Source organism: Pristiophorus japonicus, chromosome 6 (assembly GCF_044704955.1).
Source record: "Pristiophorus japonicus isolate sPriJap1 chromosome 6, sPriJap1.hap1, whole genome shotgun sequence".
Classification (NCBI taxonomy): Eukaryota; Metazoa; Chordata; class Chondrichthyes; family Pristiophoridae; genus Pristiophorus; species Pristiophorus japonicus.
Window position 1 is genome coordinate 21,963,358 of NC_091982.1, and position 25,641 is coordinate 21,988,998.

Here is a 25,641-nt window from a genome sequence, read left to right on the forward strand (position 1 = left end):
CCTCAACAACTTTCTGTGGTAGAGAATTCCACAGGTTCACCACTCTCTGGGTGAAGAAGTTTCTCCTCATCTCGGTCCTAAATGGCTTACCCCTTATCCTCAGACTGTGACCCCTGGTTCTGGACTTCCCAAACATTGGGAACAATGTTTCTGCATCTAACCTGTCTAAACCCATCAGAATTTTAAACATTTCTATGAGATCCCCTCTCATTCTTCTGAACTCCAGTGAATATAAGCCCAGTTGATCCAGTCTTTTTTGATATGTCAGTCTCGCCATCCCGGGAATCAATCTGGTGAACCTTCGCTGCACTCCCTCAATAGCAAGAATGTCCTTCCTCAAGTTAGGAGACCAAAACTGTACACAATACTCCAGGTGTGGCCTCACCAAGGCCCTGTCCAACTGTAGTAATACCTCCCTGCCCCTGTACTCAAATCCCCTCGCGATGAAGGCCAGCATGCCATTTGCCTTCTTAACCGCCTGCTGTACCTGCATGCCAACCTTCAATGACTGATGTACCATGACACCCAGGTCTCGTTGCACCTCCCCTTTTCCTAATCTGTCACCATTCAGATAATAGTTTGTCTCTCTGTTTTTACAACCAAAGTGGACAACCTCACATTTATCCACATTATACTTCATCTGCCATGCATTTGCCCACTCACCTAACCTATCCAAGTCACTCTGCAGCCTCATAGCATCCTCCTCGCAGCTCACACTGCCACCCAACTTAGTGTCATCCGCAAATTTGGAGATACTACATTTAATCCCCTCGTCTAAATCATTAATGTACAGTGTAAACAGCTGGGGCCCCAGCACAGAACCTTGTGGTACCCCACTAGTCACTGCCTGCCATTCTGAAAAGTACCCATTTACTCCAACTCTTTGCTTCTCCTCATCCTCATCCTCTGCGTAACATCAAAGCAAATATATTACCATTCAGAAATCCAAGCCTAGAGTGTAAAGCAGTATTTTGATCAGAGCTGAGTACAAGTAGCAGAAAAAGTTCTAACTCAATCCCTAAAGTATTAAAAATAATAATCATCAGGCAATTGAAGAAACACCAACATGGTCTCCTTAGTGTGGTATCGGTCTGAAGGATATGTTAATATTGTGACAGTAATTATTTGGGGCAGGTTTGATCAGGAATGGAGGGTAATGGGGTGGAGATGTTACTGACCAAGCCTTCTTGAGGCCCTCTTAAATGTGGTGGAACGGGGTTCTGATGGCCTTTAAGAGAACTGGCAGCTTTTTGGGAGGAGAACACAGGTGCCATTTTATTGTGGCAGATTTGAGGCAGTAGTCTTTAAGACCACACTTTTACTCTGATAACACCCCAGATCAAAGGAGAATCCACTTGGGTGAGAGCTACTGGTGACCATGGGACCATACCCCAGGAAGAATCATTGCATTCAAGACAAACAGGGGAACATTTATATTTGCAGGGCGGGGGCGGGGGGATGGAACTTCCCATATTTATAGACAATTTAAACACAACAGCGTTGGTTAGATTTACCAGTATGATTACTTTTCTTCTTCAAGATTGCAAAAGTTTCTATAGATATGTAAAGAGAAAAAGGTTAGTAAAGACAAATGTAGGTCCCCTGCAGTCAGAATCAGGGGAAGTCATAACGGGGAACAAAGAAATGGCGGACCAATTGAACAAGTACTTTGGTTCGGTATTCACGAAGGAGGACACGAACAACCTTCCGGTTATAAAAGGGGTCGGGGGGTCTAGTAAGGAGGAGGAACTGAGGGAAATCCTTATTAACCGGGAAATTGTGTTGGGGAAATTGATGGGATTGAAGGCCGATAAATCCCCAGGGCCTGATGGACTGCATCCCAGAGTACTTAAGGAGGTGGCCTTGGAAATAGTGGATGCGTTGACAGTCATTTTCCAACATTCCATTGACTCTGGATCAGTTCCTATGGAGTGGAGGGTAGCCAATGTAACCCCACTTTTTAAAAAAGGAGGGAGAGAGAAAACAGGGAATTATAGACCGGTCAGCCTGACATCGGTAGTGGGTAAAATGATGGAATCAATTATTAAGGATGTCATAGCAGTGCATTTGGAAAGAGGTGACATGATAGGTCCAAGTCAGCATGGATTTGTGAAAGGGAAATCATGCTTGACAAATCTTCTGGAATTTTTTGAGGATGTTTCCAGTAGAGTGGATAAGGGAGAACCAGTTGATGTGGTATATTTGGACTTTCAGAAGGCGTTCGACAAGGTCCCACACAAGAGATTGATGTGCAAAGTTAGAGCACATGGGATTGGGGGTAGTGTACTGACATGGATTGAGAACTGGTTGTCAGACAGGAAGCAAAGAGTAGGAGTAAATGGGTACTTTTCAGAATGGCAGGCAGTGACTAGTGGGGTACCGCAAGGTTCTGTGCTGGGGCCCCAGCTGTTTACACTGTACATTAATGATTTAGATGAGGGGATTAAATGTAGTATCTCCAAATTTGCGGATGACACTAAGTTGGGTGGCAGTGTGAGCTGCGAGGAGGATGCTGTGAGGCTGCAGAGCGACTTGGATAGGTTAGGTGAGTGGGCAAATGCATGGCAGATGAAGTATAATGTGGATAAATGTGAGATTATCCACTTTGGTGGTAAAAACAGAGAGACAGACTATTATCTGAATGGTGACAGATTAGGAAAAGGGGAGGTGCAAAGAGACCTGGGTGTCATGGTACATCAGTCATTGAAGGTTGGCATGCAGGTGCAGCAGGCGGTTAAGAAAGCAAATGGCATGTTGGCCTTCATAGCAAGGGGATTTGAGTACAGGGGCAGGGAGGTGTTGCTACAGTTGTACAGGGCATTGGTGAGGCCACACCTGGAGTATTGTGTACAGTTTTGGTCTCCTAACCTGAGGAAGGACATTCTTGCTATTGAGGGAGTGCAGCGAAGGTTCACCAGACTGATTCCCGGGATGGCGGGACTGACCTATCAAGAAAGACTGGATCAACTGGGCTTGTATTCACTGGAGTTCAGAAGAATGAGAGGGGACCTCATAGAAACATATAAAATTCTGACGGGGTTAGACAGGTTAGATGCAGGAAGAATGTTCCCAATGTTGGGGAAGTCCAGAACCAGGGGTCACAGTCTAAGGATAAGGGGTAAGCCATTTAGGACCGAGATGCGGAGGAACTTCTTCACCCAGAGAGTGGTGAACCTGTGGAATTCTCTACCACAGAAAGTTGTTGAGGCCAATTCACTAAATATATTCAAAAAGGAGTTAGATGAGGTCCTTACTGCTAGGGGGATCAAGGGGTATGGCGAGAAAGCAGGAATGGGGTACTGAAGTTGAATGTTCAGCCATGAACTCATTGAATGGCGGTGCAGGCTAGAAGGGCCGAATGGCCTACTCCTGCACCTATTTTCTATGTTTCTATGTTTCTATGAATATATTTTACACTTTGCAACATTAAGTTACTTACAAAGGATGAATGCTCAATCTGTGGTTTCTGCATTTATTCACTTCACAGCAGGCACTGCTTACCTTGAACATCTGGGACACCTCTGCTTAAAATGTTATATCTGTCCTACAATTGAATTAGTTAGTAAATCTTTCAAGACATCACTGTCTACACAGACAGAACTACCAACGGATGACATTGCAGGCTAGAAATTATGTTAGCAATATTAGAATATGAACACTTTAGTCCAGGAGCGTCCAAGCTTGTTTGTGTGGAGCCACATCTCAATTTTAATTCAATGTTCCTATTAACTTGCATATATTGTAAGCTACCAATACTAACAGGGTTTTGGATTTATTCATCAATGAGGTAATGGTGCTAATAAGAGCCACTTCCAAACCTCCACGATCTACAAAGTTCAAATAGGAGAAACCAACAAATAAAAACAAAAATAAAACACAAATGAGATTCCTGGGCTCTGTGGGCCAGATCGCCAAGACCCATGGCTGCAATTTGGAGATTCAGCTTTACCCAGTCATGTGATATTCCCCTCTCTACTACTTTAAAGGTGGCATTAACTCATTCATTTTAAATGGGTTAATATTGCCATCAAAATAACAGACAGAAAAATGTTATTCATCATTGCAAGTCCTCACATGGTAACATTGAAAACAGTGATGTATCAGCTTCTAAAATTTTTGTTAAATGCATTAATATTTTATGTTTTGTCATTTTGCTGAAGTTGCTGACTTTTGCTGGAGTGCAGGGTGCTGAAAGAGCCTTGCCAAAGATGTCATTTCTCATTCTCGTATGTAAGTCCAGGTTGTAAGGGTTGCCTGGTTGTTTGAACATGGGGACATTATGCCATGTCATATTTGGCTCTCCGTTATCCACATGTCACACACATACACACTTTCCAGCAGAGGTCATGGATGACTTTTGCTCAGGAGCATTGAGGCCAATCGCTGTATCCCTACTACCTCTCCTATTGATTCCAGTTAATTCAGTGCTGACCAAGAACCAATTTGGAGATCTTCCAGTTTGCATAGCCCTGCATTACATGCCATTTCTGCAGCAATTATGTTGATTATGGGATATTCAAATTAGCAGCAGAACATGAATAATCTCAATCTATACAATAATTGTTTTATTAAAACAATTTTAAAACTGTTGAAAATAATCTATGATCTCTACAAACAGTGCATGTAGCACACATTTTGCTTATCAGACTCCAGATGTTGTATCTTGATATAAATACAAAACAATCATCAAAAAGAGGAAGAAAGACACTCACTAAATTGCGACTTGTAATTGCGACTTTGAAAGGAGAAGGGATTGGATAAGGGGGTTGGGGGAATGAAACGATGAAAGAGAAGAGGTAGCATAGGTTATGGATGGGGTGGAAGAGGAAGGGACATGAGAGGGATAGGGGTGGGACAGGGGGGTATACTGGGTTATACAGAGTATACAGGAGCAAGAGGATGAGGGGATGGTGAGAAAGGAAAGGCAGAGGAGAGGTGATGGCAGCATTGAGGTGGTGGGAAGGAGATGGTATGTGGGGCTGTTGGAGTAGGTATTGGGCAAGGTGCTGAGAGTGCCACCCTTTTCACATCGCATTCTCTTGCTGTCTTGCACTCTGGCAAATTCGACCTGCAATCTTAAACTCCCTGCAGCCCTGGTCAGGTGTCTCCCCAACTGTGTGCAAGCATTCAATGCATAAAAATCACAGAATACACCAGTGTCACTGTCTGCAATCTACGCACTACAATGAAACATTGGTGGCCATGCCTTCAGCTGCTTGGGTCCTATGCTCTGGAATTCCTTCCCTTAACCTCTCAGCTTCTCTACGTCGCTATCCTCCTTTAAGATGCTTCTTAAAATCTACCTCTTTGATCAAGCATTTGGCCACCTGTTCTAATAACTCCTTACGCTACTTGGTGTCATATTTTGATGATAACGCTCCTATGAAGTGCGTTGGGATGTTTTAAAACATTAATGGTGCTATATAAAGGCAAGATTTTGTTGATGTTCAACAAATGTATTTATTTGGCTACTTATTTTCGAGCAAATTCTTTCCAACTCCTCTCTGTGACCAGTTGAACGTTCTCCCCCACAACAATGTAGCTGTTGATCTACCATGAGCAATGCCATGGGAGATCTGCTAATATTATTTCGCAAACGGCAATTGATGCTAGATCAATTGTTCATTTTAAATCTGAGATTGCTAGCTTTTTGTTAACCAAAAATATTAAGCAATATGAGCCAAAGACGATTTGGAGTTAGGTTGCAGATCAGCCATGATCTCATTGAATGGTGGAACAGGCTCGAGGGGCTGAATGGCCTACTCCTGTTCCTATGTTCCTATAAAATCCTAGTATACTTACATACGCCCATCATGGATTTCCTAAATTGGCTCATTTGTTTACAAGCACTAATTTTCAATTTGTCCCTTTTAAACTGCCAACTTTTCTTTCTGCCAGTGCCTCACATAACTGTGACTTTTGCTGGTCATTGTAACCCCCTCTTAATCAAAATGAAAAAGGACAAGTATACAGACTACATGCCTTGGGAATGTAGGCAGTTCCAAACCTTCAGATAACTGCATCAGTTACTTGGAAGTTAAAAAAAAAGAGAAAAACATGTTTTGAATTTCTTTTACTGCAAAAAAGGAACCTCCCATAGTCCTTTCCTTTTTTATCTTTTGTCTACATTTGTTTTTGTGGGAGTCAGGCTGTGTTGATAGTGTTAACCCTGTGTTCTACTAAAATAAAATCCTTCTGCCCACTAGAGTGAGGTACCAGAAGCCTGTTGGAAAGACAAAGATTGCCTCCATGGTTGACGACCGAGATTCCATTTGGGAAAAATTATAATAAAGTGAAAAATACTTTTCAGAATTTGAATCTGCACACTGTATGTGAAGAGGCAAGATGCCCAAATATTGGACAATGCTGGCAAGGAGGACAGAACACATTGCTAGGAAAAAATAGAATAAAAATTAAAGCAGAAAGCCCCCTGCAAGAAGAATGGCTGTTTGGATGAGGTACTGCAGAGTTCTGCTTCCCCTTGGAATTAGAACCCAGCGAGAATAAGGGTCACAAAAGAGGACATTTAAAACAGAAAAAAATCAACCTTAAAATAATTGCCTTTTCTAACAAAAATAATCACCTGATAAAGGGTTAAAATCTTTATAAAAATATTCAGGATTGTGATATATTAAAGACTTTTTTTCTACTTGGCAGCTGCTTACAATGCAACTTCCTTTTAAAACACAGGTGCCATATTTCTTAAAATCAGAAACTGAGCGAATAGGCCCTTCAAACTGGAACTGCTTTGAGGAGTTCCTCCTGATTTACTGGAAACCGTAAGTTACAACCCAAAAGCACATTTCTTAAATAGTCAGAAACTTGGCAAGCAGTTTTGAGGTTTGGGGCACATAACAGACATTTTTTCACGTGATGGGCAATCGGATCTAAAAGTGAAAAGCTAACAGCTTAGCAACCACTGCAGATCTCCTCACGTGCTCTATTATTTGGGTTTCCCATATTTTTTTTTGCGTTGCTATGAGAAACCATTTACAAGAAAAAAAGCATTGTTTTGACCACTGAATAATTAAATACAAAGGGAACTACGTTAGGGAAAGTAGTAGTGAATTAAGGAACTTCATTACTAATCTACTTCAACCATAATGTTTGAAATCATAGAATCAGATGATTTAAAACGGCTTTTAAAGCACATTTACTATAGAAAAAATAGGAATTTAAGTGATAAGAAACACACTGGTCCTGACAGGTTAGTGTTTTTGGAACTTAACGTAATTCAGGAGATTGTCATACCGTAATGTGCAAGCCTCCAATTTGTGCTCATATCAGTCACAAAAGGATTTTGGACCCGCATGACTCTGTATTTAAGGTCACCATTCTTTCATTTTAGTGATTGCGTTTAAATCCAACTGAAACAGCTGGAATGATGGTCTCTTTTCCTACACTAGGGACTGAATAATATAGCGTGTTAGACATTCAGGCAGTGGGGGAGGTCACTATGTTTTGGTGATCATGTAAACCTAGCAAGAACATTTCCGATGTTTAGTATTTCTAGCAAAATTGTAAAAGCTTTCTTGGAACTTGTTTATGATTTTGATATAAATAGCAATCAGGAAATCACGCCACTACGTTTAAAATGTTGCTAAGCACAGTGGCCAGTATAAATCTTTAGCATTTTCTTTACAACTACTGGACAAAGGTGTTAAATTATATCCAAACATATGGGATGAAGGGTTCTTTGTGCTGATGGAGAATTGGGTAAAGTGCTGTCTGTTGTTTAATCTCTGGAGCCTATGTTTGCATTCAGCTGAAATGGACAGGTTAAAGGCTCCTATCATTCCTGTATTCGGAATAAGGTGGATGAATTAATTGCACAGATAGCAGTTAACGGATACGATGTGATTGGCATCACGGAGACATGGCTCCGGGGGACCAAGGCTGGGAACTCAACATCCAAGGGTATTCAGCATTTAGGAAGGATAGACAGAAAGGAAAAGGAGGCGGGGTGGCGTTGCTGGTTAAAGATGAAATCAATGCAATTGTAAGGAAGGACGTTAGCCTGGATGATGTGGAATCGGTATGGGTGGAGCTGCGGAATACCAAAGGGCTGAAAACGCTAATGGGAGTTGTGTACAGACCACCAAACAGTAGTAGTGAGGTTGGGGACAGCATCAAGCAAGAAATAAGGGATGTGTGCAATAAAGGTACAGCAGTAATCATGGGCGACTAATCTACACATTGATTGGGCTAACCTAACTGGTAGCAATGCGGTGGAGGAGGATTTCCTGGCGTGTATTAGGGATGGTTTTCTAGGCCAATATGTCGAGGAACCAACCAGGGAGCTGGCCATCCTAGACTGGGTATTGTGTAATGAGGAGGGACTAATTAGCAATCTTGTTGTGCGATGCCCCTTGGGGAAAAGTGACCATAATATTGTAGAATTCCTTATTAAGATGGAGAGTGACAAAGTTAATTCGGGAACTGAGGTCCTGAACTTTAAGGAAAGGTAACTTCGACTGTATGAGGCGTGAATTGGCTAGAATAGACTGGCAAACGATACTAAAAGGGTTGACGGTGGATAAGCAATGGCAAACATTTAAAGATCACATGGATAAACTTCAGCAAATGTACATCCCTGTCTGGAGTAAAAATAAAACTGGGAAGGTGGCTCAACCATGGCTAACAAAGGAAATTAAGGATAGTGTTAAAGCCAAGGAAGAAGCATGTAAATTGGCTAGAAAAAGCAACAAACCTGAGGACTGGGAGAAATTTAGAATTCAACAGAGGAGGACTAAGGGTTTAATTAAGAGGGGGAAAATAGAGTACGAGAGGAAGCTTGCAGGGAATATAAAAACTTACTGCAAAAGCTTCAATAAATATGTGAAGAGAAAAAGATTAGTAAAGACAAACGTAGGTCCCTTGCAGTTGGGTTCAGGTGAAATTATAATGGGGAACAAAGAAATGGCAGACCAATTGAACCAATTCTTCGGTTCTGTCTTCACGAAGGAAGATACAAATAACCTTCCGAAGGTACTAAGGGATAGTGGGTCTAGTGAGGAGAAACTGAAGGATATTCTTATTAGGCGGGAAATTGTGTTAGGAAAATTGATGGGATTGAAGGCCGATAAATCCCCGGGGCCTGATAGTTTGTATCCCAGAGTGCTCAAGGAAGTGTCCCTAGAAATATTGGATGCATTGGTGATCATTTTCCAACAGTCTATCGACTCTGGATCAGTTCCCATGGACTGGAGGGTAGCTAATGTAACACCACTTTTTAAAAAGGGAGGGAGAGAGAAAATGGGTAATTATCGACCAGTTAGCTTGACATCGGTAGTGCGGAAGGTGTTGGATCATGAAGGACGAAATAGCAGCGCATTTGGAAAGCGGTGACAGGATCGGATCAAGTCAGCATGGATTTGTGAAAGGGAAATCATGCTTGACGAATCTTCTGGAATTTTTGAGGATGTAACTAACAGAGTGGACAAGGGAGAACCAGTGGATGTGGTGTATTTGGACTTTCAGAAGGCTTTTGACAAGGTACCGCACAAGAGATTGTTGTGTAAAGTCAAAGCACATGGAATTGGGGGTAATATACTGATGTGGATAGGGAACTGGTTGGCAGACAGGAAGCAGAGAGTCGGGATAAACGGGTCCTTTTCAGAATGGCAGGCAGTGACTAGTGGAATGCCACAGGGCTCATTGCTGGGACCCCAGCTCTTTACAATATACATTAACGATTTGGATGAAGGAATAGAGTGTAATATCTCCAAGTTTGCAGATGACACTAAACTGGGTGGCAGTGTGAGCTGTAAGGAGGACGCTAAGAGGCTGCAGGGTGACTTGGACAGGTTAGGTGAGTGGGCAAATGCATGGCAGATGCAGTATAATGTGAATAAATGTGAGGTTATCCATTTTGGGGGCAAAAACACGAAGGCAGAATATTATCTGAATGGCAGCAGACTAGGAAAAGGGGAGGTGCAACGAGACCTGGGTGTCATGGTTCATTAGTCACTGAAAGTGGGCACGCAGGTACAGCAGGAGGTGAAGAAGGCAAATGGTATGTTGGCCTTCATAGCTAGGGGATTTGAATATAGAAGCAGGGAGGTCTTACTGCAGTTGTACAGGGCCTTAGTGAGGCCTCACCTGGAATATTGTGTTCAGTTTTGGTCTCCTAGTCTGAGGAAGAACGTTCTTGCTATTGAGGGTGTGCAGCGAAGGTTCACCAGACTGATTCCCGGGATGGCAGGACTGTCATATGAGGAGAGACTGGATCAACTGGGCCTTTATTCACTGGAGTTTAGAAGGATGAGAAGGAATCTTATAGAAACACATAAGATTCTGACGGGACTGGACAGGTTAGATGCGGGAAGAATGTTCCCGATGTTGGGGAAGTCCAGAATCAGGGGACATAGTCTTAGGATAAGGGGTAGGCCATTTAGGACTGAGATGAGAAGAAACTTCTTTACTCAGAGAGCTGTTAACCTGTGGAATTCCTGCCGCAGAGAGTTGTTGATGCCAGTTCACTGGATATATTCAAGAGGGAGTTAGATATGGCTCTTACGGTGAAGGAGATCAAAGTGTGTGGAGAGAAAACAGGAAAGGGGTACTGAGGGAATGATCAGCCATGATCTTATTGAATGGCGATGCAGGCTCAAAGGGCCGAATGGCCTACTCCTGCACCTATGTTTCTATGTTTCTATGTTATATCTTATTTGTTGCACAAGAACCCGGTGCCAATTATGTTCTTGTTGCTTAGTAGGCTTTTTGCTGCTGATGAATCTCCCTCTTGTCTCCCACAACAGCCAAACAAGCACACACCACAGCCACATACCCCTTCAATCCCTCTGAGCTTCCCCTCTCTCTCTGTCTCCTCTTCTGCGCATGTCATGATGACCCTTGACCTCCTGAATCGCAGGAATCGAGCGTTGCCATGCCGTTGCTAAGGACGGCGACACTTTACGGCAGGAGGTCAGCGAGATTTAACGCTATCGGCCATTTCATATCGATTGCGGTAATGCTCATTTTAAAAAATGGAGACTAGGTGCTTTGAGATTGGGTGGGAAGCCGGCGATCTGAACACCCTTTTTTACCGCCCATGCCGGAAATAACCCCATTTTTGGGTGATAAGCATAAAAGTGGAAAATCTAGCCCAGTATCTGGAAAAAAATCAGGCAATTGATAAAGTCAGTCAGCCTACAAGATGGAATTTGTAAAGTTGTTTTAAGCCTTAATAAAGTTATTCCTTTTGCTGTTTAATTTTGCATTTTAATGAACTCCGAAACAAAGGAGAACGTGTCTTTATATAGTGACTTATCATATCATCAGGACATCTCAAAGTACTTCACATCTGATGAATTGCTTTTTGCAGTGCAGTCACTGTTGTTATTTGGGTTGGATTTGGACAATGAAATGTACAGAAATCTCACTGAGAAAGACAATACATACATAATATGAGAAATGGAAAAAATGGATATGTACAAGCAAATTAACAGGGTACTGAATGTGAGCTCTGTACAGCACGTGGCCTATAAATTGTTGCAAGCATTGGGATGTAATGAAGAAAATAGATTATTTCTAATCCTGTAAGCTCATAATGAACACAAATACACATAAAATGTACTGTGTACAAGTTCAGCATTCCACCTGTGCAGGAGTGAAAATAGACCAGACCATCTCTGGAGACATGCACTTCCTGTTTGTAAGTGTCAGCATAGTATTTGTGTTGGAGGACATCACAGCTGATTTCACTCAACATCAACAAACACACTCCAAGCAGGCACAACTGGATAGCAATCAGAAGTGGGAATCTTGTTAATTTTTCCACTCCCTCACCCAGGGCTTCTGAAATGAATTGACAGCTCCAACTGTAGAGCTGCACTGAGGCCTGTTACAGTGAAAACCCTGTCCCCTCTCAGCTGCAGTAGGCAGTGCAATGCTGAGAGGAAGCAGTGGGGGACCAAAAAGGGGGAACGCTCAGGTAAAAATAATTTAAAACTTCAGACGCAATAGTTAATAATCAAAAATGTTGTATGGCTATTTCAAATAAATGCCAATTAAAGTAGAGCTCTGATAGTGCATTACTGTACATAGAATTTTTTCCCTATAAATGAAAGCACAAATAAGTAAGTAAGCTGTTTGTCTTCACAACCTTGCAAGGCTACAGAGGTGATTTGATTACATTGGATAAAGCCAGAAAAATGCAATAGTATCTCCTTACAATTGCCATATTCCAGATTCAGGGCAGTCAAAGAGGGTTACTAGTTCAGATTTTCCAAATCATGATAGTTCTCAAAACAGAAGGTTTAAAAAGTAAGTTACGTAAATTGTTTCTGTTGATGTCCTGGTTAATATACCTCCCTCAACCAACACTACCAAAAACAGATTAACAGTTCATCTGCCTTTTTGCTGTTTGTGGGACTTTATGGTGCTTAAAACATGAGGCATTGCCTACATAATCTCAGTATCTTTCAATGTGAAGCGGCTCTTAGACATTTCTGAGAGAGGCGAAAATGTGCCGAGTCTCCTTTCCTTATTTTGCATCTTTGTAATTTCACTTTAGGTTTTCTGGTGTGCACGATGCAACTTACTTTAATTAAAGAAAACAGTCATCCTGATGTTGACCTCCATGCTGTTGTGTTGACAATTATTTTTAAAAGGTCAAATTTAACTTTGCCTGTGGCTCAGTTGTGAAGAGTAGTGTGTAACTAAGACATACAGAGCAGAAGGTCCACATTTGACTCCTGGTTTGTGCTGAGTTGGCTAATCTGATCTGGAGCAGTGATACATGTGCTACAATTTACCCTGGTGCCCTGAGCTAGAGATGGGGAAATGGGCCAAGGATTCCTGCTCCTGATCATTATCCAGGATCCCTGCTGGAAAGAGAGTGTGATGTTAGGCATAGATAGGATCGGAGTTGTCTATGATATTGTCTCATGTGACTCACACTACGGTATTATTGAATCACGAGGTTCATACTGTAGTTATATTAGTCTACAGCAGACTGTAGCATAGAATACTCTCACCACATCAGATAATAGCTCTCACCGCCTATAATCCATTGTTAAAGCCCACAGTTCTCGAACATGAGTTACAAAATCCATTCACTGCAAAACACTGTTCTCTTTTCTGCACCATGCACCCAGCCAAGCTGTCCTGTAGCTACCCGCAAGGTGGTTCACAAGATGGACATGGGGAGGGGGCAGTAAAATTCCTTCTGTCAATAATCCTAGTTTAAAGTAAATTGTACTCACATCAACTTTTTCACTAACTTTATATTTCATCTGATAACTGCTTCTCGAATTTTCCCTCCCTCTTTAGAGGTAAGTGGCTGATTTCCGCTCTATGCCTCCCCATAGGTGAAGTATGGAATTCAATATTGAGGAAAGGTGAGCATATTAGTCTGTGGCAGGATGCATCGGGGGTCTATACTGTGCCAAAATATTGCCTAATAATTTAAACGGCTTCTATTAGAACTGTTAGCTGGTTACTGTGCAATGGCCTAGTAGCTAAAGGCATGACCCCATGTATTACTAAGCCATAAGTGCAGAAAATCCCAGATTTGATTCCCAGCCTATGCTGAGTCAGCTGATCACAGCCAAGGTGGCAGTACATACACTATAATTAACCTCAATACTTCTGAGTTTCAGAGGGATACAATCTGACAGGGTTCATGTTCCTGATCACTATCTAGTGATCGTTGACAGAAAGTATTTCACCTAAAGAGAGTTTGTTTTGGCTTCAATGCTATCCAAAGCTGAATAACATGCTTAACCTCACTGTCTAGGCTTGCACATGAAGAATGGCCGTTTAGATGAGTTCTAGGAGAATGATTAATGCCTGTGGAACCATACCCAAACAAGAGACAGTGGCCCAGAAAATTGTTTGGCGCTTGCCAGTTCTTCTGGCACAAAACGAGCACATAAGCATCCAATATGGCGGGCTGCCCATGTGTGCTTGGAAGTGCACCACCCCCTATATCAGATCAGGCTTCTCCATAGGTATTTAGGGGACGTGTCGGAAGTATGTTAAACGATCATTAAAATATTTAAATGAGGGCCCTACGTTTATTCGAGGACACTTTTGTGATATTGGTCTGCTCCAGCGTCTAACTTGCCACGTGATAAACTTGCTCAGCAACTCATGGCGCTAACAAGCAGGAAGAACCCTTCATCAGCGCTATTTAAAGGGCTCGTCCACTACATACAGGGTCGGTTGCTGGTTTGTCCTTTTAGGCAGCTGGTTAACTTCTGGGCATTTTTTTGGCCTGTATTCTGAGAAAACTTCTGAGAAGTTGTTTTTGGTGGTGCTGGACAGTTTTTGGCTGCCTTCAAATGAGCAGCACTTACCCTACATGAACTTCTCTGAGGAACAATGGGCCCGATATTGGTTGCCTTACCATCCACCGCCACTGAGTTTTGCCTCCGGTTTCCTCTCTCTCCCAGTTTCCGCTTGGGCTGGAGTGGGCGGGAGAGGAGTACCGCCGGAAACCGCCCGCCGACGTCCTCTGGCGGCCAAGTAACGCAAGTGGCCTCCCGCGCACCGAGATGCCAAATTGGTCTGGGCGGGAGTCGGCGCCAGCTGCGTGGAGGCAGGTAGGTATTTAGAACAGAAAAAAAAGGTTAGTGAACATATTTAAAATTTTATTTTCATAGCGACTTACCTGGATGGGGTCCCCTGAAGGTGTTCCGTTGTGTTTTTTTGTAATGCTTTTTATTTTCAGCTCTTCCACCCTCCTGGCACCCGACTCCATCCTCAGCGGCACTTGGGCGGCAAGGGCCTTTGCGGCAGACATTGAGAGCTCCCGCCCGTTGCTGCCCAGATTGAGGGCGTAAGCCGTTATTTTGCCGCCGGTCGGTACCGCCACCTCTTTTAGAAGAATCTTCCTGGCAAAGTACCGCCTGGTCTCTCGGCAGCCATTGGCGGTACTTTGGGCGGCACTTGGGCGGGCCTTGGCCTTCATCAATTTCGGGCCCAAAGGCTTGGGTGCCCTCACTTCACTATGCAGGCTATCACAAAGTTATGTCACCTGCTGCAGCCACAACTCGAGCCGCGAATCAGGACATGGACAGCGCTGCCTGTGGCTGCCAAGGTCATCCATGGCCCTTAACTTTTATACAACAGGCTCCTTCCCTTCCAGGCTGCAGCAGGTGACCTCTGCCACATCTGACCATTTGCCGTCCTGCACGGTATCAAGATGGTTACCATCATTTAATTAAAATCATTCTTTAATCTTACAACAAATGTTAAACGAGGACACTCATGATAAAGATTTACAAAGATCTTATTTTCAAGTGAAAAAAATACACTCTTGTGTGTAATTAAAAAAGTTACATATTTTTAAAACATATTTTTAAATTCATTAGAAGGTGACATTTTTTTTAACCATCCTTGCCACGTTTCTGAAGCTAAGTAACAAGCATGGCACTTTGTCACTTAGCCTCAGCTCCCGCCACCCACTTCCCATTGGTTTCAGGGAGTTGCGATTAAGCAATGAAAGGGTTTCATTTTCTCTGGAAGCTTACAAGTTGACATGCTGACATAAAATTCCATTTTTAATCTAGTTGTTAAATTGTTTACTTTAAACTGGCTATTGACTGAAATTAAACTAGACACAAAGGAAGTTTACAAAAACCTGTCAATCACCGTGCTTCCAGAGAAGATTATACTTCAGCAAGTAGCCTTGAAAACATGGCATTATGACAACCGTGATCGGCAGGCTGGCCAACCTGTGATTTTGAAAAACCTTGGGGGGGGAAAAATTGATTTCAGAAGTAGTGCAAAATGGGCAACAATGAATGGGCAGCCCTGTTTTACAAACAATCTGAATTTCCTTTCCATTGACTTCTGCCAAAGTCAAATTTCACCCCATCATTTTTTAAACTACATTTAAACCATCTACTTTTAAGATGAATGGCTTTAAATTAAAAAGAAAAGTTTAAAAAGCATGTTATACAATAAACCAAAGGTGCAGTCAGAAGTGGAATTATGTCAATGTATTGTACTTCTCAGATACACGTCTCATGATTGAAAGGCAATGGATTATTTAAACTCTATATCACCCGCTAAGCAGCAAGTTTTAAAAAATGTAATTTTTTAATGAATTTTGCATTCATCAAGAATGCTGGTGATGGGGAATGGAAACCTTTCCTTTCTGAGGACTGGTTGTCAGCATCAAGCTGTCCTAAGTCAGGAATAGTATATTCAGATCCGAAATAAAGGTGCCTTTACTCTGCCCTAACGATGGCCCAGATTTTGCTGTAATAATGGTGAGGCTATCAGCACTCACTATTATTACAGGATAAATCGGACAGCAACTTCTGCGTCCGCACATATGCAGTTAAACGAGGAAGTCCAGAAGTATCTGTTAGAAATACCCCACTCCTCCATTGTTGCGGTCCTCGTAGATAGACTGAAATGACTGCAACAGCATAAACTTGCTGCACTTGCCCACTAGTTCCGCACTAAAAACAGCTGAAAATGTCAGGAGTAAGTGAGTTTTTAGCAGCATAATAAATGATAAGTACAACTCAATAACCTCTCTGACCCTGAAAAGTTAATTTTGTAAGTGTGGAGGCTCATTCCCTCAGAAGAAAATGAATGTTGGAGATTATTTTAATGTAATTTTTTTTAAAGTTTTTCTGTCTGTCTCTTATCTTTCTCCTTTAATCCCATCTAAATTTCCCAATCTTTATTTCACTTTCTGTACATGATTTAAATCTAATTTATATTTTCTGCTTTATACTTCCTAGTTTGGACTCTGCATGACTCAATGAGGATTCTTCCATCTGATTAATTGACGAGCGTTGCTGTTGCTAGTCCTGCTCACAGACACCACAGAACATCTGTAGAGGGTGCCATGTTGGAAAACACAATGGATTAGCAGAAATCTCTGCTGGCAAGCCCGCAAAAAGTCTGTGGGCAACTGTCAATGAGGTAAGCACATTCCTGCACCATTGAGAGCAAAATCCAGACCAATGTGTCTCAACATCAACCTCTTACTACACTAGCATAACATTTTTCTAGTTCCCATGTCAGCCATCCTGTGGCCTCCCTGAGGGAGATAGTCAATTACTGCTGAAATGGGGACAACTAGCAACCCACTAGGAGCTGAACTGTGACCATCCCACCTTATTTCATGTAGGGCCCTTATATCTAACAGAGAGAGAAGACTTTCATCTCATCGCTCCCCGTACAACCAAAGTAAAGATTTTTTTTTTCATTTGTAGTGTCAATAAATCAAGACAAACAAAAAAACACTTTATTATGTGGCATAAATCTAAGCAAGAAACCATAGGGATAATTTCAGAAGGAACTGCTACCTGTGTAAAGCCTCTCTAGTAGTGAGTAAGAGCCAAAGAATTGGGGTTATAGTATTCAAACCCTATCTCCAACCTGCGCTTGCATCAATTCAGGCTCTTCAGCTGAATAGCAGAAATTACTCTTCATACCTGCAGTGCAATGTGACATGTACCATATGAAATCAATGATATATAAATTTAACTTATGGTAGATACTAGGTGGGACACAGTGGGATACATAATTTTACCATGTAATTTTCAGTAAATGTTTTGTTATGGTATCATAATAATAAGACATCTCCTACAGTCTTTAGGCTTTTAAACTCTAGCTTGATGTTACCTAATTACTACTTCCCAATTCATCTTCTCTTCTCTTTTACTCTTTTCTGTATTGTGCTACTTTATGAGTCTTGGCCCTTTCATTTTAGTTTTTTTTTATAGCTTTTAGAAGTCAAAAGCCAGAAATTACTGCCAGCAAATTAGTAGACAACATTGAGCGCATTCCCATAGCTTTACTCTTTCCGCTTTTTAATAAATACATTATTTTCAATGGCGGACAGAGGAATGTCATAACACACATTCAATGTTGGTCATTCATATTGCCACCAGTAATTTCTAGATTTGTATTTTATCTTCACATTTGAATGTGATTGATTATTGTGACATCACTATTAAAGTCGTCAATGTTTGTATCTACAGCTCAGAACTTGTGGTCCAACAGTTGGGGCAGGAACTGAGTTCTTATCTGTAAGTTGTCCACATGCTGGGGAACAGAGGAATAATCAATTCATTCCACAAAGAACGTGGAATTAAGGAGGCATGAACTCATGAGTGTTTTAAGAAACTCTTCTTCACTTGGGAATTAAACTCTCCATTCCATTTGTTCCACATTTGTATATAAATTACAGGTATGAGAATAATTTTGTATTTATCTAATTGCTTTATTTTCATTTAGGCTGAACAGTGAAAATGTCAGCTTAGTATTATTCTTGCCTTGGAGCTAAAAAATCATGGATTCAAGCCCCACTCCAGGAATTAACTACATAATCTAGGCTGACACTCCAGTACAGTCCTGAGGCAGTGCAGCATTGTCATGAATGGGAGTTCTCCTGGTGTCCTTGCCAACAATTCTCCTGCAACCTAGCATCACCAGAGAAATGAACTGGTCATTTATTTTACAATTATTCAAGTCTATCTTTATGTTCGCATTTCTCTCTTCAAGGCACTGACTCTTCCTGGGGTATGGTTCCATGGTAACAGACAGTCCTCCAATGTCTCATCCAAGCGTGAGCCTAAACAATCAGTTTTGGTAAGCTATCTGTACTTAAACAACAGTGGCAGCGTTACAGCCTGTGCAACTGAACAGAGCGCCAAGCCAGTCGAGAGCTCTGAGCGGATCCAGTGAAAGGTAACTTATGCTCCTTGAGGCACTCCAATGTGCAATATGGCATGGAGCACAATCAGGCAGGCTATTTAATTTTTCATATTTTATTTCATATTAAATAGGCAGCTGTGTTTATATTGATAAAAAAAACTAGCTGCCTCTACCTTTTGTTATAATCTCGCATGCACTGTCTGAAAGGGTAGTGGAAGCAGATTCAATAGTAACTTTCAAAAGGCAATTAACTGGATATACACTTGAAGGGGGAAAAATTGCAGGGCTACTGGGAATGAGCAGGGGAGTGGGACTAATTCGATAGCTATTTCAAAGAGCCGGTTCAGGCACGATGGGCTGAATGGACTCCTTCTGTGCTATATGATTCTATGATTATAATAAAGGAAAGAGAATCGCATGGACTTGGCCCCAGTGGCAAAAGTTATATGGAATCTGTCCCGTTGGGGAGTCCCAGTCTTCAGTTCCTGGTCGAATTTTAGGTGCTGATTCCAGGGACAGACTTTCACTTTAAGACTTCTGGTACTGTGCCACTGGTGAATATAGGAGTCGGTTTCTGGTGTCCCATAGAATGAAAGGACAAGGAAGGAGTGGAATCAAGTCAGCGAGGAGGGTGAAAAAAGTCAGGACAAGGAAGGGGAGAAAGAGAAAATGAAAATTAGTACAATGCCCTTTCACCCTGAGATCAGAGCATTGTTCTCTCTCCCCTCTGGTAAAGGGGTTGAGTCACTGAGTGAGAAAAAGAATGTGAGTGAATGGGAGAGTGCAAGAGAATGAGTGAGAGAATAAATATGATTGTGAGCGATAGAGAATGTGAGTGTGACACTGAATGAGAGTGAATGAGTTTGAGAGAGTAAATTAATTGGAGAGTAAAAGGGTGAGTTACTGAGTGAGTGAGTGAATCAGTGAGAGTGAGCATGAATGAGTGAGTAGGAGTGAGACTGAGGAAAAGTGTGACTGAGTGAGTGATTGAGTAAAAGACTGAGTGAGGGAGTGAGATTGAGTGAGGGAGTAAGTGTATATGAGAGTAAAGGAATGAGTGTGAGAGAGTGAGTTACTGTGAGAGCTTATATGAATTGCTGAGTGAGTGAATAAGAGTATGAGTGAGTGTGAATCAGTGAAAGTGAGTGTATGATTGAATGCAAGAGAGTGCATGTCAGTGAGTGAGCGCAAAGAATCATGGACTGTACAGCCACCAAAGAACTCATGCTAAGAGTGGAAGCAAGTCTTCCTCGATTCCGAGGGACTGCCTATGATGATGATGATGATGAATCCAGGGATTCGCAGTAGCCTGCAGCGCCCACCTTGTCACCTACCCCACTCACCCATTCACAGTCAAAGCTGAGATGGGAGAAGGAGAAGATGAAATCCACTTTTTACGAATTGTAAATACCACTCAACTACTCAGGTGTTATGCAAGTCCTCGCTGCAGCTAAAGCACAAAAAGTTGGCTTCTGAGTTGTCATACGGTTCATGTACTGAAATAATCAGTGTTTCTAGACCTTTATAATTATTCGCTGTCATTTACTCATGTTATCTAATTGGATAACTCTTTCAAAGAGCCGGCACAGGTACGAATGATCTCCTTCTGTGCTGTATAATTCTATGATTCTATCACGTTATTTTGTCAACTATTTTTATATTATCGAATATAAACATGCCTTTTCACGATCGCACATGTGCAGAATTAACACTCGATTAAGTAGATAGTACTTAGAATCATTGTATCGTAAAATGTAGGCACCCCAAACCAAATCTTTGCATGGGGTTCTCATAAGAACATAAGAAATAGGAACAGGAGTAGGCCATTTGGCCCCTCGAGCCTGCTCCGCCATTCAATAAGATCATGGCTGATCTGATCCTTGCCTCAACTCCACTTCCCTGCCCGCTCCCCATAACCCTTGACTCCCTTATCGTTCAAAAAACTGTCTATCTCCTCCTTAAATATATTCAATGACCCAGCCTCCACAGTTCTCTGAGGTAGAGAATTCCAAAGATACATGACCCTCAAAGAAATTCCTCCTCATCTCTGTTTTAAACGGGCAACGCCTTATTCTGAAATTATGCCCCGTAGTTCTAGAGTCCCCCACGAGGGGAAACATCTCCTCTGCGTCTACCCTGTCAAACCCCCTCAGAATCTTATACATTTCAATAAGATCACCACTCATTCTTCTAAACTCCAATGAGTATAGGCCCAACCTGCTCAACCTTTCTTCATAAGATAACTGCTTCATTTCAAGAATCAACCTCGTGAACCTTCCTTGAACTGCCTCCAATGCAAGTATATCCCTCCTTAAATAAGGAGATCAAAACTGTACACAGTACTCCAGGTGTGGTCTCACCAACACTCTGTACAGTTGTAGCAGGACTTCTCTACTTTTATACTCCATCCCCCTTGCAATAAAGGCCAACATTCCATTTGCCTTCCTCATTACTTGCTCTACTTGCATACTAACCTTTTGTGTTTCATGTACAAGGACCCCCAAATCCCTCTGTACCACAGCATTTTGTAATCTCTCCCCATTTAAATAATAATTTGTTTTTTTAGTTTTCCTACCAAAGTGGATAACCTCACATTTTCCCACATTGTACTCCATCTGCCAAATTTATCTATATCCCTTGGCAGATTCCTTGAGTCCTCCTCACAACTTGCTTTCCCATCTATCTTTGTATCATGAGCAAACTTGGCTACATTACACTCGGTCCCTTCATCCAAATCATTAATTTAGATTGTAAATAGTTGAGGGCACAGCACTGATCCCTGTGGCACCCCACTAGTTACAGTTTGCCAACATGAAAATGACCCATTTATCCCGACTCTCAGTTTTCTGTGAGTTAGCCAATCCTCTATTCAGGTTAATATACTACCCTCAACCCCGTAAGTTCTTATCTTGTGCAGTAACCTTTTATGTGGCACCTTATCGAATGCTTTCTGGAAATCCAAATACACGACATCTACTGATTCCTTTTTATCCACCATGCTCGTTACATCCTCAAAGAACACCAGCAAATTTGTCAAACATGATTTCCCCTTCATAAAACCATGCTGACTCTGCTTGACTGTATTATGATTTTCTAAATGTCCTGCTACTACTTCCTTAATAATGGACTCCAGTATTGTCCAAAAGACAGATGTTAGGCTAACTGGTCTATAGTTTCCTGCTTTCTGTCTCCCTCATTTCTTAAATAGGGGTGTTACATTTGCCGTTTTCTAGTCCGCTGGGACCTCTCCAGAATCCAGGGAATGTTTGTAGATTACAGCCAATGCATCCACTAACTATGGAGCCACTTCTCACAAAGGAAACACTGCCCGTCAAACAACCTGAACATGTCCGCACCCAACATCAACACGCAAGCATTTTCAAGCTGGGTGGGGGGGCACTGGATAATTCGGATCAATAGGAAGACTGTATTTTCCCCTCTGTATCCCAGGGATACTGTAGCACTCCAACTGCAGTCTTGAGTGAGATCAGAAAACTCAGTAGAAACTGAATAGCATAAGGATGTTTTAATACTCTTCGATGTATCACTTGGCCCAGCTCCCTCCAGATTCAACCTCACGGTAACTTCAAGAAGATACTAAGCCAATGAGACTTCAAATACTGCAACAAGTTTCACAGCTTGTATGTATACTTTGCTCTATACCTCCCTTATATAATGGTTGGAACACTCAGATAAGGAAAGAAGAGGCAGTAAGTATGGTAGGAACACTACAATTCTGCTGAGGGAGAGTAGAATTTGCCACTCTTCCTATTGTTGATCCTTACCTATTGACCCCTGCTGAAAAGTGGGCAAGTTAGGGACAGGATCAGACTTGATTGTGATGTCCCCAATGGTTGAACAGCTTGCCAACACTCACTCTATATGTTCACGCATGAAGAAAGCCAATTTGAGTGAGGCACCAGAGGGCAGTCAACACCCATGGAACTGTACCCCAAGTCAGCACCCACAAGAGAGGATGAGGGGAAGACAAAGTATAAAACAACTAGCCTTGGAAACCAAATATGTATTCTGTTTGACATGATGCTTCTGTAAACGTTGACAATGGACAACTGTTTGCTTAAGGTGCTTGGATAGACCCATATAACTGCAATGACTGATTTTACTTGTCTCAAATTATGCATGATAATTATATTACCTATAATAATAAACACGTAAGGTACAATACAAGCCTACATGTTTGACTTGAGCTTTTATGTTTTTAGGAAAGAATAGTAATGTGGTATTATCAAACACCATACTACACTAGATAGCTGGAGGTCACAAATAGCTAAATACAGATAAGGTATAACAGAGATAAAAGGAGAAATTGTGAATGCTGAAATGCACATCAAGTCTGTCAGATAATGTCTCCATCTGACATATTAACCTGTCTTTTCTGTTTTCAAATGCTCCCCAACTTGCAATATATTTCCACCATTTACTGTTTCTATTTTCCACCTATAACCAGCTGGTCAAACCTATTGTGCTTTCACCTTTATAATGTTAAATACAACTAAAAATGTATATTTCTGAACAAATTAAAAGTGATAACTAAAGTATGTTTACATTGTTCATATATATATATACAAACAAAAGTGAAAGTGAATATAAGTAAAATAAGTACAGAAAGTATATTCAATTTCTCTTACAGGTCGAATTGTACTCATGCATTTTTCTTTGATATACTTTATCATTCTTTGAAAACAGTTTTATTAATATGCCATATGCAATATACACATTTTATGCATCATAATTACAGCTCGGTGAAAGCAGGTACTTGCGGGAAGAGCTAAGTGGTTGAGTGCAAATCTAAGCATCAGGCATTGGAGGCAGCACTGTAAACAAGTTCAGTTTGACCACTGATGCAAAGTTGTTTTTGTTTGCAAACGTGTTTCGCCGTCCTTCTACAGATAAAACACTTTGGAGCGCAGGCTGGGATTTGATGGGACTGAGTTTTACTTATAGCGTTATCATTATTTGGACGAGCATATCTTTGACGGGGGCTGACATCCACCCAAGGACGGTGGAGGCTGCCAACCCACCCGGCCTGGTTTCCATAACACTACCTCGGAAACCCAAAGGTTGCTGCCTACAAGACGGTTGGATAGATAGCTCTCATCTGTGAAATAGCTGATCCAGTTTCAGATACCCCATTACACAAATCCAGTTGCTCCAATTCTTTCCAAATATGACTTTTCAGAGCTATGTTATATATAAGTGACATCGCAGGCACGCCGCTGGAACATTTATTTGTGCATTGGGCATTAAATAGAAAGTCATTTCTATCTTTTAATCCAATTTGCAAACTGCATTGTACAGGTCCGTTAGCTGAGCTGGGCGCTCGTGGTGGGCGGGGAATCGTCTCAAGCTGATAATCGTGTTCTTACTGGATCCAGTTATCCAAGCACATTTCACTATTCTGTATGCCTTATATCAATATCGTTCAATAACTTTCAACTGCAGGGCAGATTCAGCGTACAATCATGAACGGCGTGTTCCGAAGAAGCTAGCAAACTCGGAAGAACATAGCAAGGACGAGCATATGGTAAGGATCACACAAATAAACAAGTTCCAGGCTAATCATGTTTCCATTTATGTTTATAAAATCATAGTTTTGTGTCACAGTACCAAACATAAGCCCCCTCCCCCCCCAAACATTTATCTTCAGTAGAGAACTCTCTGTTAAATGTGCTATTCTTGAAGTGTCTGCAACGGGTCATTTACAATGTCGGCTACATGTGACCCCTGGTATTGTTTTGAAATTACTGACGCGATCAAGCGACTTTGGGAACATTGTGAGGTCCGAGGTACAATTTGTAACCGTTTGTGGTGGGTCCCCTCTCAGCCAATTGCAGTTCGAAATGCTGTTAACTATATGAAATAATGATTCATTTTTGAGTGTGGTGTTCCTGCAGGATCGCGGCTTGGAGTGCGCCAGTAACCTTATGGCACAGCTTCCGATTTGGTGATGTTTTGAAAACACGCCCTAATTTCTCAGAAAAACAGGCGGACGGTTAGCTGTACAGTGTGTGTAGCGAGGGGCCCCCATGTGAAAAAAAAAACACAACCGAAATAACTTTCCTTCCGACAAATTGAATAAATAAAAATAAACGAAGCTGGCTTAAAGTTCTCATATTGTGAGATAATGTATAAATCCTGAAACCGATTATGCCTGTTCGTCTATAAATTATTTATTTCAGCTAGAAATACTTAGCGAAATATTGTCAAGATCTTAGCAATGACTGGTTAATACAAGTGCCTTCTTGTCCAGCACTGTTTGCTATATTATGAATCTGTATTCCAGCAGGTCTGAACTGTATGAGCATCAAATAATAGTCGGGTTGTAAACAGTTCCTTACTTACATAGCGCTTTAATTTCTTTTCTGGAGGTGATTTGATGAGCCACCCAGTGTAAACGATATCTTCTGCACTCATGACTGCAAGTGGAGGAGAGTCACTTTTTGTGTAGACTGTGTTCCGTGCTATTTTTTCTGCTGTTATTGCTGTCACTCAGCTTCTCCAGGCACAATGCGGTGTCAAATCCATCACTGTATCTCTCATCTGTCTAATGGCACAAGTTCCTTGTGTTAGAGGCGGAAGCGCTACGAGCGGCCGCAGACACCAGTTCTCCCACCCATTACACAGATCTACCCAATAATAGTCACATCATGGCATGACGTTTCGTAAACAACAAATACACATAATAGTATCCTCCCCCTCAGAAAATGCAGAAAGAAAAACTGAAAGCGCTTTGAAATCGCCCTCAAGGCACAATTACGGAGTAAAAGGAGATAGAAATTAAAATACTTTGAATAGTATGGTTTTTGAGTGATAGACGCCGGGTTAAAATAAACAATATTACCTTGTAATTGCTGTAACCTAAGCCCTGTTATTCCTGTATCTTGAGTGCTAACAGGTTAGTTGTTTTCACAAGGTCCAATCGCTGGCTAATTGAATTTGGGCTTTAAAATAGAATTGAAACTAACAATGGGGCAAATATTCTGATTAAAT

At 41.6% G+C, this 25,641-nt stretch overlaps 1 protein-coding gene across 3 annotated transcripts in view; it reads right to left on the reverse strand.

Annotated features, from left to right (window-relative positions):
• gab3 (GRB2 associated binding protein 3) overlaps positions 1–25,242 on the reverse strand; it is a 157,024-nt gene extending 131,782 nt beyond the window's left edge. Inside the window, exon 1 of one of the 3 annotated variants that reach the window (XM_070882698.1) lies at positions 24,994–25,242. In XM_070882698.1, coding sequence (XP_070738799.1) covers positions 24,994–25,065 — 72 coding nt within the window. In that variant the 5' untranslated portion in view covers positions 25,066–25,242. The remainder of the gene's footprint in view (positions 1–24,993) is intronic. The other 2 variants (XM_070882695.1, XM_070882696.1) reach the window with 2 other exon arrangements.
• Between the last annotated feature and the right edge of the window lie 399 nt (positions 25,243–25,641).